We start from the raw sequence: 15777 nt of genomic DNA on the forward strand, positions 1-15777 counted from the left end.
AAATATGTTTGTGTCAGATGAGAAGGTCACCCAGCATGATGACTTCCTGAAGTGTTGCCAGCCAACCAGTGTAAATCCCAATGAAACCACTAGACTCCTCTTTTTTATATTTAGTTTTGTGTACTGATTGAACATACATTTTAGATTTTTTTGACATCCCCTGCCATCCCCACTGCTGTAGCTGAGACGCTCTACAGACATTCAAATAAATGGGAGTTAATGGGAAATGGCAATAGGTTTATTCAAACAGGTGGATTAGTTAAAAAGGTAAGAAAAGATTATTGTAACAAATCAGTTTGGCAAAATATGACATTCCTGACAGGAAATAAGGTAATACAGCATATCAAAATTCTAACATAGGTAGGGCCAGAGCCCACAGGGGCGGGTCTTATAGACTTTGAGACGGTGGCCAGGTGTTTCCAATTCCTTGATGGCCTCCAGCTCCAACAACAACATGCATAAACCTCTGTAATCTCTACATATTAACAAGAATCCCACATTGTTTCTTATATCTTATACAGTTTTCAGAGTCACTGATTTAGACCCAATTGCAAACGGACGAAGGAATCACAATCACAGAGGCGGGAAGAAGACAAAGACATATATTAATTAACAATAGTGACTTTAGGAAGAAAAACTAAATTAAACTACAAACATAAGCGGTAGGAGCATGACAACTGTATGCTAAGCTAAGCTAACCACTACTGACTCTAGCTCAGTTTTTGAAGTAGAAATTATATTTGTATCAACATTTCTGTAAATAAGGGAATTGTGTAAATAGTATTTACTAACATTTTAATATTTTGGTGTGCTTTGGGAATTTAAAACAATCCCACATTATAATACAACTAAATCTGAGTCTTGATAGCTATGTCACCACGAAAGTACCCTTGTCCATTTCCCCTTCCCAAATGAATTAGATTCACAGATGTTTTGACCTGTCATGGAAGAGCACAGATGGAACTAAATGATGTCTCCTTTCCATCAATTACTGCAATGCACCGATTAAGTCTCATTAGTCACAGCTTTGACAGACTAGTCAACCTGTCTGCTTCATAAAAAAAGTTTATTCAGATGACCCCCTTGCTTAAACTATGTGTAACTTCTCTACATATTCATTATAACCCCTTTACGGTAACAGAAGTATGTGTAAACAACAACTTCCATGCTGTTTATTTCCTGCTTCATGCTGAAAACAGCTTAGCCCGCCAGCAGAGGCTCCTTGTGCTTTGGTGCTGATAAATGTGTCCTTCACATACAATAGGAGTTCATCTGGCAAACATTAAGGCTGCAGATTATGATAAAACTAATCAGCAGTTTTGCAATATTTAGACTCACATTCCTTTTTTAGCTTGTACTTTTTGTTCAGGCCTATTCCCGCATGGCAAACTAACATTGCCCAAACCTTTACTGTTCAGTTAGAGAAGCTCACTGTGCAGTTGTTTTGTCGTCTGCGGGGAACAGGCCAAAAGGAGTTAGAGTGCTGTTTACTGAAGTATAAATGAATAATTTGTACATCTGTCTCAGCTGTGCAGAAAAGCATGTTTATTCATCTTTTCACTGTATATCATCCCCTCTTTTACTCTGTCTCTCTCTCTCACATTCAATCTTATCTGAATTGCTAATACATTTTTATTATGAAACACTTTTTAAATCGCTATGAAGGTCATATGTTATGCTTCATAGGTTGTGCTTTGCATACAGCTGGTATTTTAAATGAAATGTGCGGTACAATAACAACTTAGGTTATGCAGATACACACATACACACACATACACACTTATATGTAATTCTTCTCATCCTACCCTCTGCTTTTCCCAGGGTAGTTTCTCTCTCTCTCTCTCTCTCTCTCTCTCTCTTCTCTCTCTCTCTCTCTCTCTCTCTCTCTCGCTCTCTCTCTCTCTCTCTCTTCTTTGCCTCCTCTTGTCGTCTCCACCGCTCAGCTCTTTTTCACCCCATCTGTGTCCCACCCTACCTCTCCCACCTCCCTGCCATCCTTATTCACTTATTCTTCTCTTCCTTCATTCGCGTTATTTTCTTTGATCGCCCTCCATTTGTTTCTCTACCCTCCCACTCTGCATTCTAACAGCGCTGAAGGGATCGCTCTCTCGCTCTCTATCTCTGTCAGTGCTCTCTCTTTCCCCCTCTCTATCTGTCTTTCTCCTTATTTGTCTCCCTTTGTCTCTATCTCTCTCTCCCTCCCTCCCTCTCATCCTCATCCCTCACTATCTCTCCATGCACACTTGATTCATTTTACACATTACCGGAGCATCCATCATTTTGCTGTGGGAAGGAAGAATCTCTCTTTTCTTTTCTTCTTGTTAAATCCGTGACCGTATTTTCCACTCTTTTTCCCGCTGTCTTTTCTTTTCCCAACTCCTACACTCTTTCTGCGGATCCAATTCTAAAGCTGGAACCAATATGTTTTATTTCCAGCTGGTCATCATGGCAGGGACTGTGCTGTTGGCGTACTACTTTGAGTACACGGACACGTTCCCCGTGCACATCCAGGGCTTCTTCTGTTTCGACAAAGCCTACTCCAAGCCGTTCCCGGGACCAGAGGACAACAGCAAGGCACCGCCTGTCCTCGTCTACTCCCTAGTAACCGCCATCCCCACTGTGACGGTGAGTCTGTGTTCAACTTGTAAAAAAAAATGTTCCTCCACAGGTGCTCATCGTGCAAACACCGCTCAAGCTAAGCCCCTACATACATACACACACAATATCGACCCCAAACATGTACCACACATAGTTCCTCCTTATCTACACGTGGTGTTTGTGGATTGAAAGAGGAGAGAGCTGTGTAGGTGTATTCTCGTGGTCTCGCTGCTCCGTTTGTGTGGATGAGTTCTCATCATAACCATGGCAACGGGCACTATATTTGTCCTCCATAGAGCAGTCGGAGATACCTACAGTGTATAAAGAGTCTGTCCTTATTTCCAGACTGCACGGCACTAAAACAGAATTAAACATCAGCTAAATGGCTTCCCCTATTTGTGCAATAGAGACGGCACAGTTTTCGATAGCTTGCACCAGACCGTCTTCATCCAACGCTTTAAAATCCATATTTAAGCGTGTTTTAATAATTAAACATCAATACAGAATTGCAATTTGTGGGTCATGAGTTCTTGGCAACAAGCAGCGAATACAAAATAAATATTTAACTGCTCTATTTTTACCATTCACAAATGTCATTACTATCAACTAAATCAGTTTGGAGTAAATATTGAAAAGCACAGTAAAACTATTAAACATAAGATTATACTGAATCACATTACATTTGCTATACTCTCTTGTCAGTACGGTTGGATGTTATTAATAATAAAACATAGCTTCACATTCTCATCAAAGCTCGGTCTCCAGGACTGTCTGTCTTGTCCCCCAGGGCTTGTCTCTTTGATGTCCCACAGTTAAGTGGCATTATGACATGGTTGCCTCTGAGCCACATATATTTGCAACACACACACACACACACACACACACACACACACACACACACACACACACACACACACACACACACACACACATACACATACACATACACATACACACACACACACACACACACACACACACACACACACACACACACACACACACACACACACACACACACACACACACTGGCATAAACACAAGAAGATGCACATAATCACACATATACAGAGATTCCTGGGTCATTCGTTTCATTGTACTTGGGACTAGCCCAACCCCCTCCTCTGCCATCCAAGTTTCATATATTCTTAGCTTATTGTTATTTAACAAATACGCCTGTTTCACAACTGTATTCATAAAAACATGTTGGGGTAATTCTGGAACTTATTATGTCTGTAAATGTTACATTTATAGGATTGGAACCAGTCTTTTATTTTGATTTAAGTTTATGTTTTGGATCAGAGATTGTGCTTGTGAGAGCGTTCTGATGATTGTTTCTAACACTATTGCACACACAGGCACTATTAACTCATATGACAGAACAACAGGTGCATTTTGTGTGTGTTTCTTTGAATCCTAGCATGCCCTGGAATGAATGGGGGCTGCAGGCACCAGGGGATGTGAGCTGTGCAGAGTGGGAGAGCAGTGGCATGATTTTGCCTGAAGTGTGAAGCGGGTTTTTTGAAAGTCAGAGCATCTGTGTTCTCTCTCGCTCCCAGATACCGCTCCTTCCCACCAGCCTCTGTTCAGATACAATGACAAAAAGATTATCCATCTCTCTTTTCTCTCAAATTTGATGCCGACTTTTAGCTTCAAACTAAAATGGATGAACTGAACGCCTGACACATACACTTGGTGTCTGTGTGTGACAGCTCATGATGATATTTGGATTTACCAGAAACTGCAGAAGTTTCTCTTATTTTTGTTCCAGACCCCTCTCTCTTGTTGCTAGTGTCTCTTTATATAAAGATGGGGAGGCATAACATTCAGAATGACTGCATTTTCTTTCCTGCACTCCAGACATTTAGTGTGGTGGGAGCTGAGTGTCGAAAAATACTCAAGATTATAAACCAGGTTACAGCCAGGCTGGACCTGACCTGACCTTTGTGTTGTCAAGTCAAACAAAATGCCAGATCATAAAGGTCCCCTATTATACTCTTATTCATCAATATATGAATGGTCTCAGATATATTCAGAACATGCCTCTGAAGTGTTTGGCTCAAAATACCAAACAGATCATGCATTGTAGCATCCCATAAACCCCTCTGTTTCAGCCCTGTTTTAAAAGTGCTGATTCTGTAGCTTTAAATCAGGGGTGTCCAAACTACGGCCCGGGGGCCAAATGCGGCCCTCAGGCCATTTTGAATCGGCCCTCAGCAAATTCTAAAAGTATAATGAAATATGGCCCATATATACAGTATATATATGTACAAATATATTACACAGTAGTATTCATGTGTTAATAAGCCCACTTTTCAAATAAATTCAGTCAATTCATGTTGAAAACATTTGACAACAAATCTTAGTTGATAAAAAAAGCCCAATCACTTATTTACATAACAAGCTTGAAATATAGCCTTCATATTTCCCCTTATTATAATCACTCAAGATAAATGAAACCCTATAGAGAGCTGTGATGTAGGCTGTTTTTTTCTTAAAGCATATTCATACATCAAGCCTAATTTACCTTCATGTTGCTAACTTATAACTTAACTTAAGAGGCAATATACCTCACCTCTATAAATGCAAATGAACTGCCCCTCCCCATGCCCCTCTGCAAGATGTTTGGTTTGAAAAAACACAATGATGCTCCAGGAGGATATTCAAGTGATAGGGTGGGCAGGTTTTACCTTGGCTGGTTTCTGGCTAATGGTTACACAACCCAAAAAACATTGTGACATCATAAAGTGGCCACAATCTGATCAGCTCATTTTCAGACAGATTTTTATATAAATGGAACAGGACTTAAAGAGTGAGAATCTTTTTTCCTGAAACTTTCTGAATCTCTTAACACAGAGGGGAGACATCTTTATGTATTAAAGTGTGAAGCTGACCATTGAGCGGCCCGACCAAGCAAGGAGGCAGAGGCAGAACGTCCAAATACAACCCGGTGTGGGCATTACTCATTGTGGTACATGAGACAGCCTCAATATTACTGTCTCACGTGAACACAGTCACCAGCAACAAGGATCTCCCACACACCCAGACTAACAGGAAAACAGAACCTAAATACACACAGGACTAATCAAACCAACAAGACACAGGTGAGGAGGGAGGAGAAAACACAGGGCACCAGGTGAACACAATCACCAGCAACAGACAAGACGGGAGGGGGAACACTTTTCAAACTAAAACAGGACACAGACAAACTAAAACATAGACAGATCGTGACAAATAGATGCATAAATTACATATATTTACATGCTTCCTGTGCAATGTTTTAGCGTGGAACAAATGAATATGCTTCGCCAATAATGAAGCTATATCCTACGTAACGGAGACCGAGATCTACGGCCCCAGAGATCACCTCCGTTACATAAAGACATGAAAACGAGGATTTTGCATAATAGGTGACCTTTAAACTTCCCACAATGCAAATCAAAGAGTCTCTCAACTCACCTTCCTTAGAAATCTGCAGTTCTCCTAGCCTTATCAGAGATGGCCCAGATGACATAACCAGGTTTTTTTTATCACTTGACAAAACTCCCTTTAGGGCCTAAGATATATTATACTGTGAAAATGTTCACAGGCTCAGTACTCCCTGAGTTGGTGCAGTGCCCCTAGAAGAATCTCCACCTTAATTTGCTCGCTTTTAAGTGAATCTGTTAAATCTTTGTTGAGAATGCTTTAAGCGTAATCCTCTCTCCACTAAGAGACTGTGGCAGCCTCTGCCCTACCACCACCAGGCCCTCAAGGCAAGCTGGGGATTATGTTGCTATCACTGCTTTAACGTTTATCCACATTAACACAAAATACATATCATATTACACTGTGGAGCTTTGATACCAGGCCAGACAAGTCTGTTCAAATGAGAGTTTCAGTGTTAGCCCCAAAGTAACATGAACATAATAGATTTTTTAAATTACTCTATATAACACAATCTACATGACACTACTTTAATACCTTCATACTTTTATAATAATAATAACCTACTGAAGACTGTACTTGACACAAAGTGATGGGATACGATAGTTCAGGCACGACTCTGGATGCCCTGCCATCTTTGTTGCAAAATCAAACATCGTTAAAATACTTGTTAACAACAATTTGCTGAACATTGTTGAATTCATTACTAATGTGCCAAGAAGTGAAACAATGCAACATTTGTTAGTGCTCAAGTATACACTGAACTTTAGTTTGTTTACTAGAACACTCCGCAAGGCACTTTCAAGGATAATTTCTGATCTGTTCATGACGTCTTTTATGCCATCATATTATTTCCTTTTGTGTATTTATTTAAACATGTTTGTGTGTGTGGACTGGTGTTCGCTCAAGAACAAGTATTATTTCACTTTTTGCACAATAAGTCCTTGATACAGTTCATTTTATGTGGAATAACTACGATGAGATCAGGATTTTGTTCCTACTAAAGCTAATGACTAAACTAAATTGTTTTTTTTACTTTAAACCACAGCAGGTTTTCAAAAATATCCTCCATGTTTCTTGAACCTGATCAAATGCCTTGAAACTAATAATGTTAAATTCAGTGGCGATTCTTCAGGGCTTTGATGTCAAATTAAACTTGGATTATCTGAGCGGCACATACCAGGGTCAGCTAGATTTGAGTGTTGATGTGGTTACTGGATTCATATTACAGCAGAATACTGTGAGAGTGAGGCAGAGAGAGACGAAGAGAGAGGAAGTGAGAGGGTGAGGGAAATATAAGCACTTGTGTTGTACTTGGCAAAGATGCCGTGAGTTTCAATGGATCAGTGAAGGTAAGTCTGTGGGTGGATGACGGTGTGGTGTGTGTGTGTGTGTGTGTGTGTGTGTGTGTGTGTGGTGTGTGTGTGTGTGTGTGTGTGTGTGTGTGTGTGTGTGTGTGTGTGTGTGTGTGGTGTGTGTGTGTGTTGGTGTGTGTGTGTGTGTGTGTGTGTTTTGTGTGTGTGTGTGTGTGTGTGTGTGTGTATTTTATGTAACGGAGACTGTAGGTGTGTGCTGATTGCACATTACAAAACCACCCATCAGTCCGCACAGTTAAGATCAGATGTGACCAATCGCAGAATCAAATGGTAATTGCAGGCTTAAGATGCATGTGGCACATTGTGAGCGCTAATAGAAAATCAAGACTCACACTGTGCAACAAACAGACACACAACCACTTATAAGCTCAAGTAAGAGGAAGTGAAGGAGTTACGTTTTGAATGCAGCGGTTTGTTTTTTTCACCTGTTTTATGTGGGTCAGGAGCATAATGTAATGCTAAATACTTTTGCCCTGGAGAGCCCCGTTCTCATGCTGCTAAATATAAGCTTCGCAAACAGTACGGGAAAGCAAAGTGAGAGCACTCTTTGAGAGTGGAGACAGAGTGGTTTCAAAATGCATCGCACAATGTGAGGAAGGGGGAGAATGAGCAACCCAAGAAACAGAGGTACGAAAAAGGAACAAAAGAGAAAACTTTACAAAAAAGAAGATTGCTTTCAGCTGGGAAAACACTGTATTCTATGAGACTGTTTTCAACCACATCAATCATTTTAGACTTGGGGCGAATTTCAGATTCGTCATTCGTTGTTTGGCACCCAGCACAAATTATTATTATTGAATCAGACAGTGAAAAAACATATATTGTGAGCTCTAGCTTTACATCGCAAATGATTACAGAATGAGTTGGAAATAAACAACAACATTTCTAAAATCCCACAGTGTATGCCCAGCTTATGGACGAGGAGTGAAGGAGACAAAATAGGGAACAAGAGAGTCCGTTTGCTGCCAGTCCGTGTCTTCTGCTGTCTGTTAAACCTTGGAAAGAGCCTTCACGCATAATGCAGCTCCATGTGACAGAAAGATGGGGATTGGGGAAAATATAGAGGCAGACCATATCATCTGGTCATGCCAGAGTTAATTGAGTCAGAGTTCTTGATACACTGAAACTGTATTGTGATGTGGTTGTCGTCATATCTTTGAACATAGATGCTGGGTGTCATTAAAGCCACATTGTGTGTAAGGGTGTTTGAAGCGCATGAAGAATGATCAAGTGGGACAATAGTCAGAGTTGAAGAGGCTTATGTCAGGAGAATAGCTAATTCTGGTTAAAATAAATCTAAGGTGCTAAGGAAAGTGATCCCATTAACCTTCGAGAGGTCAAAGGTCACAGTGAGCAAGAGGTAAAGGAAGAAATGCTCTGTTTTTAGAAATGTTGATTTGTTGTTTGGTGGTTAAACATTTCCCTCACAAATGGACAAACATAGATGACATGACACCATTTGGAGATATTGCTAGCTAATGGAGTTAGCTAGCATAAGATAGTTTGAATATCTATGACATTAACAGCCACCTCAGTTTTTGTTCAGTTTGCTACTCTTGACCACATTTTTACAATCATTCTGGTAAATCCACTGAAAGAAAGAAGCAGAGGTGCCTGCTCCTCCAGTAATATTCAATTCAAGAGACTGAATCTCGATTTGTAGCTGTTTTAGTACCATCACTGTAACTTACATGTCAATGTTACTCATTTTTGGGGTTGGCCATAAAGCAAATATGGCAAATAAGAAGTAAATTCTTCACTAAATAACCTAAACTATTGCCCCATGACACGCCCATGTACACACCAGTTGCCACTCTGCTCTGACGGCCTTTCCCGCCCACCTCCTGTTCTTCTTCCCCCAATCACACAGCTGCTTCCCATTTACTCTAATTAGATCCACATCTAATAATACCAGCCCATCCTCTCTTTCTTCTTCCCAGCGTTTTTCTGATGCCTGTCCCTTACCTAGATGCTGAAGGAAAATATAGATACAGTCTGTTTATAAAGAATCCTACCAGCAGGATTACACTGAATGTATTTCCTCGTATTGCACCAAAAATAGTGCTATGATGTTGGATATGACAGAGATTGAATTACAAATGCAGATTCTGCTGTTTTTTTATCTAGATTTTTGCATCTTTTTAATACAATGATAGTTTCCCTAAAATGTGATTTAAAAAAAAAAAACACAAATATTTACTTTTAACAGTTTTGAAATATATTGAACTGTAACACCTCTTCGTATAGTTTTGCCAGATTCTTGCCAATTCACAGCTCCACTCCTCTCTTCTACCTGCCTGTCGCGCCTGTTACCTGTTGCAATCTTCAAACTATTTGTTTGAAAGATATTTTCAAATATTCACTACATCACCATGCTGCATCCTTCTGTGTTCAGGGGCCTCATTTATAAAGCCTTGCGTAGTTTTGACGTGGGAAGGTTGCTTACGTAGGACAAAGCAAATAAATACGCACAGACATTTTCCGATTCATAAAAGACTGCGTACCGGCGCAGGACTTGCGTACAGCACATCCTACGCCGGTTTCCCTTTATAAATCACAATCAACTCTAAATGCGGCGCAGCTTTTGCGGGCTTCACGTAACGCCCATATTTGCCTATAAATAGTCAAAGAAACGCCCATTCATTCATTTTGACTGACTGCATGAAGAAGATCGCAGGAAATGATGACAGAACAGCTAAAAAAGACATCTCACACCGTGTCAGATTTTGGTTATTTTGGGGAGGTGGAGATAAATCATATTGTTTTGTGGATGCAGTTTGAACCAGAGTAGCAGCATGGAGGTCGGATCGTCACCAAAATAAATAAATAAGTGGTCCTAAAAAGGTTAATGACAAAAACAATACACTTACATGTAGCCTAACCTCAGGCAGTGTGTTTGCACCGGGGACAGGAGACACCCCCTTGATGAGAAACTGTAAGAAATTATCGGGGAATCCCTCCGGAGTGGAGTCATGACGACTGGATCTGAATTATGTTTTTGTATTTGGTGGTTTGTGTCCCAGCTGTCGATCAGCAACTATATATCCATAATCCACCAGTTAAAGGAAATACAACTAATGTGTTGTGTTATATTAGCTGTACAATTTACCACATATGGTGATCTTAGTTTCCATACCTCCTGTGTTTTACAAGCGACTTATCAAGTAGGCTATTGGTGAACGGCATAAAACATGATTAAACACGATAGTATATAAAACCATGCTCGTATCTATACAACCTATAGAAATGCAAAACGGCGTCAGTTTAAAGTAATTTGTGTCCTTCTGTTTACCGCATCATTTATGAGAAAACATTTCTTAACAAGAGAACATAATCGAGGGGTGATCTATAACATTTCCGTATTTATTTATTTCTCCAAGTTATGTTTTTGTGTGTACTGAGGAGTCTCAAACAGGCGTTTGTTAAATCATTTTAAGATTGGCTTTAATCAATTTGTGAAAATGAATTCTTCATATATGATAAATGAGAGCTGTAACATTCTATTTATGGTATTATTTCCACATATTTCTCTCCATTCTTCCTTCTGCCAGCGGTGTCGCAGTTTCTCGTCTCTCCCGTTTTTGTGCTTAGTTGGGTCAGAGTTTGCGTGGAGGGCCGCACATTTTCCCGTCAAGTTTGTTTTTTATAAATCGCAAACATTGCGTAGAAACTGGCGTACGCCATCTTTTGAGCGTACGCACCTGCCCATTTATAAATGAGGCCCCAGGTCATTTTATTGTTGTAAAAACCAGCCTTGAGACTACTATACCGTCATGATGAACTTGAATTCTCCGTTTCCTCAAAGACACTGTTGCTGTCGGTCAAAGTTGAGAATTCACATGTCAAGTTGTCCTCCTTTTTCTAAGCTGCTGATCGTGTTAATTTCACGGAAATATATGTATTTAAATCTAAATGTAGCTGTTATAAATACAATATCACTGAACCTTAACAGTGAGCAACTCCTCTCTAACTACACAGCTAATCTTCCAGCTGAGGCAACATGCAGCAAAATTACAAAATCCAATCTTCCTGATGAGATCTCAGAAATGGGTTGAAAATATCAAATCTAAATGTAGCAACACTTTTTTCCTTCTCTCACCTGGATGTGAACATTGGTTTGAGTTTGAGGTAGACACATATGATTGGTGATGGGATAACTGTAGGTGAGCCCGGCTACAGCACAGTTCCCTTGTATTAAGACTCCCATCATGCTCCCTGACTGCTCTATTGTTATGCTAATGTTTAGAAAATTAGGTTTCTCAGAAAATCCAGGCTTTTCCTGTTCTCATTTTTCTCCTTTCTCTCTTCTATATTTACCTTCTATTGTTATTGTAATCAGAGTTGTCATTTTTGACAAGCACCCAAAAGAAATCTGCTCACACACACACACACCAAAGCTCACAGATGTACAATCACACACGCCTACGTAAGCGCTGTGAACTAAGACTAAAGTAAGCGTTTAGAAAGATCTTGAAAGAGGAGAATCAGGAAGTAGATACCTGCAATCATCCTTTTCTTCTGGCATTTTCGAGTTGATTGCAATTGTCTCCGGCCTTCTATTTTAAAGCACAAGCTGGGGAATCACACAAGCACAGACTCCTTACTCACACACATCCGTCCAACGCCATATGCAACTTTGCCAGAAGTTTGCATTCTGTTGAGCCTCGGGAAAATCCTTCATGAATAATGGAGTCACATATGACAGACAGAGGAGGATTGTGAAGAGTCACAGATCAGCAGAAAATATTAGGGTGTCTCACTGAAACACTTTTATAGGGTGAAGAGGAGATCAGCTTCCTTGATGATTCACTGTTCTGAGGTTATATGAAAGAGGAAAAGGAAAAAAGTGGTTTTGGTTCTGACCAGTGGCCATTTTTGTGTGTAATATTGCCATTGTGAAAATTGTGACCATCATAACGGTACTTTTGTTTAAGGTTTTGCAGACTACTAAACATGTAGTGGAGAAGTATGATGCCAGACATTTAAGGAACATTTTGACACAGCAGGACATACAAATGGTAATAATTATGAATGTCATTATAGACCCAGGCTACATGTTAATCATCAACAAGTGACAATGAAGAAAAAGCTGGCTGTATGTGGACAGTAAAGGCCAAAACTAAATTCCAAAAAATAGTGAGTGGAACACATTTAACTGTCTGACTAATGTGTGTTGTCCTCATATGCTAACAACAACCGCTATTTGGTTTTGAACCTGTCAAATTACTTTCAAAACAGCTCAAAGTCTCTCATTGTATTTCTATGAGCTAAAATTACCAGTAGATGGGAATGTCCTTCATTCCCCGTATAGATACAATATGTAAAACTCAATGTGATTTTAATTTCAAAGTCATACCACGTAAGGATAATAGTGTTTGCGTATGAAAAGGAGGATTTAGAGTTGAAAAATCACAAGGAAAAGTTTAAGAGTCGATTGGCGCAAGGGCATGACACAGACAGGTTGAATTATAAACTAAAGAACAGTAAACATGTTTGTGAAGTCACTCAAAGAAGACAAAAGATACCAGCAGACAAATTATTACAGAAAGACAGAGACGAGGATAGCTGGCCACAAAGGGGAATAACTTGCATTTTTGAACTGGTGATTTGGGAACAGCATAAACAATTTTCTCAGATAGATTTTCCAAGCGCTCCATTTGCACGATGCAGGGATTGTTTACCGTAACGTAATGACGTTTGCAATTGCCAATTTACATGCAGAACAAGATTTACCTATGATAGAATGTTTTTATTTTTATTATCAAATACCCACAAATATTCCTTTGGTTGTCTTTTGGTTTAGCATTTACCATGTACAGTATTCATCGGTAAGATGTCAGAACACGTTCTTTATGAAGTTGATGGATTTACATTGAATTTACAAGAAGGACCTCTGGCTTTGAGTGGCTTTGAGTGGCAGCCAACAGCTGGCTGAGTGAGAGGAAATCAGCAAATAATAATGAAAGTAATGAACTATATATAGTTGTAAGTTGTTGAAGAAAGTCTTGAAAGTGTGAGTCATGGTTGCTAATAAGCTAATTTAATACCCGTCTTAACTAAAATGCCATATTTTATATAATCTGTTTTGTCATAGCCCTTCACCATCTGCTGTCTGTCTTTCTGTCTGTTAACCCATATATGTCTCTCCCTCCATGTGTTTGGATGTGGAAGAGAGAGAGAGAGCGACAGAAATAAAGGCACACAGTCGGCTCAGTACATCTGCAGTTGTGTTTATGAAACTGCGCAGTGAAAAAAGGGCAGGGTTAATAGGGGATAATCACGGCTTTATCCTGTCGCTGCCAATCACACTGGATAGAGAATTGAGAGATGAAGACAGCAGGCCATGTATCCCCATGTCGATACGCCTGACCAGCCATCCGCTCGCAGTGTGATGGTCTGTGAGACACGCTGTGACCCATAGATGAGCACCCTAATCCAGCAATACTCTCACACTCTGAGAGATTAGCCCAGAGGTCTCTTCACACACCGATCAGGGGTCCCTCTGTTTCTTCTTGAGGGAAAGCAGACAGAAAGAAACACAACTACACAGAGAATAAAGGAGAATAAAGGTTATTACAAACTGCAGGCAAAGTGGCACATTTATTTATTTATGTGCGCATATGAATCAGAAGCTTTATTTTCATGATGTAGTGAATAGCACAAAAAACATGAAATCTGTCTCATCACGGCCACTTTCAAAAGCGGTCCTTACTCAAATACAGCTCTGGATTATTGCTATGCGAAAATCAGAAAAGTAATAATTCATTTGTCACCATTCTGCATTCTGGTGTGAGTCTTTTGGAGAGGTGTTGACCACTATCATGCCTACAAGTTTCTGGCTTTCACTCTCCATCGACTCTAACCACAAACACTTCATTTCAGTGTCCTCTGTGTTCACTTCTGTAAGACAAAGATCTGGGTGTGATGTCTTCTTTATTGTTATTTTGCGGGTCAGTTCACAACTGTGTTTACACTGGAATCTGATATTGGCCACATTTAAAAAAACAATATGAACAGCCAAAAATAATAAATTGATCAATAAATCTGAAATGTAGCACTGAGGCTTGCATTGTGAACGAGGCCTATGAGGAGGTGGAGATAGAGAAAAGAGAGTAAGCAGGATATAGATAGCGAGGAAGAGACTCAGGAGAATAGAGGAAAATGTAAAGAGACAAGAAAAGAAAAGGGGAAAGCGGGGGATAGAACACTAACGGGGTCATATCACAAACCGCACCGAGTACAAAGAGAGGAAGAAGAAGACGAGAAAGGACAATTTATTTTTGAATCAGGAAAGAATAAAAGAGGGAAATAAAGGGAAATATTTATGGTAGCCTAGTTTCTCCTCCAAAAAGACCTGGTTCATGAACAGAACAGAATAAAAGCAGGTTGAGACAGAGAAAAGGCGATGGAGAGAGTGTGGGTGATGATGAAGCTGAAGCAGATAAATTGTCATGGTTACCATCGCCAGTGTGTGAGAACTGTGTGTGTGTGTGCTACGCTTGCACTATCAACAAATGTCATGTGAAATACGACATGTAGACATGGTGTAATCCTAATGAAGTAGTCTGTGTTTCTGATCATAATAACTATAAGGGCTGCTATCAGTTAGTGTTACAGCATTTTTTAAATGTGTATGAGTGTAAATGACACACAAAGAAACACACAGGATAGGAGTTTAACACTGCACCAGTTATGATTCACTATGCAGCAGTGCTCAGTGTAAATGTGTACAGCTAAATTTAGTGTTTTCTCACAACATCCTCAAGCTGTAATGAATAATAATTCCATCACATCTGTAAAAAAGAAACAGACGCATACATTTCCACCCTCCCCCTCAAGCTTAAATCGCTTTTTATGTACTGTGACGTCAAACAAACATTTAATGCTGCATCACTTGTTCCCATTCTGATTGCTTTTGTTATTAAACACAGTACGCAGTTTGTTTATTATCAGGATTTTTTAAAGGTATATTTACCTTTATGTGTGGTGATTTAAATATGTCTACCTTTTGATTTTATGTATTTCTTTGTGGAGTAGCTTTAAGTTGAAATGTAAGGTCGAATGAGAATCCATGATCTGTTGTTTAATATAATCCACCTGTGTACACTTCCTGTCAGTGCAGCCCACTAGGCATTCTTGGAAAATCAGCTTTCAAATAAAGAAAAACATTAGGTTTTTTTTCCTGAAATGACCTTACAATCTCCTTCTATTCTTTTTGGCAGCATTGGTCAAGCAAGACTGCACAGTGCGTCATGCGCTTGTTTGTAGTCATGCTCACAAAAGCAACAAAAAGCCCTTTACCTTCGACTGTCACAGTGTCACAAGAGGTGGAAAATCAAAGAAAGACATTTAAGTCACGCTCAGCCTCCGGAGATTC

At 39.7% G+C, this 15777-nt stretch overlaps 1 protein-coding gene across 2 annotated transcripts in view; it reads left to right on the top strand.

The window, feature by feature from the left end:
• Positions 1-15777, top strand: part of LOC117537935 (phospholipid phosphatase-related protein type 5-like) — a 56502-nt gene that overhangs the window by 25559 nt on the left and 15166 nt on the right. For both annotated transcript variants that reach the window (XM_034203352.1, XM_034203353.1), the window contains one exon: positions 2437-2625. In XM_034203352.1, the coding sequence (XP_034059243.1) occupies positions 2437-2625 (189 nt within the window). The remainder of the gene's footprint in view (positions 1-2436; positions 2626-15777) is intronic.

The sequence above is a fragment of the Gymnodraco acuticeps genome, unplaced genomic scaffold (genome assembly GCF_902827175.1).
Source record: "Gymnodraco acuticeps unplaced genomic scaffold, fGymAcu1.1, whole genome shotgun sequence".
Taxonomy (NCBI): Eukaryota; Metazoa; Chordata; class Actinopteri; order Perciformes; family Bathydraconidae; genus Gymnodraco; species Gymnodraco acuticeps.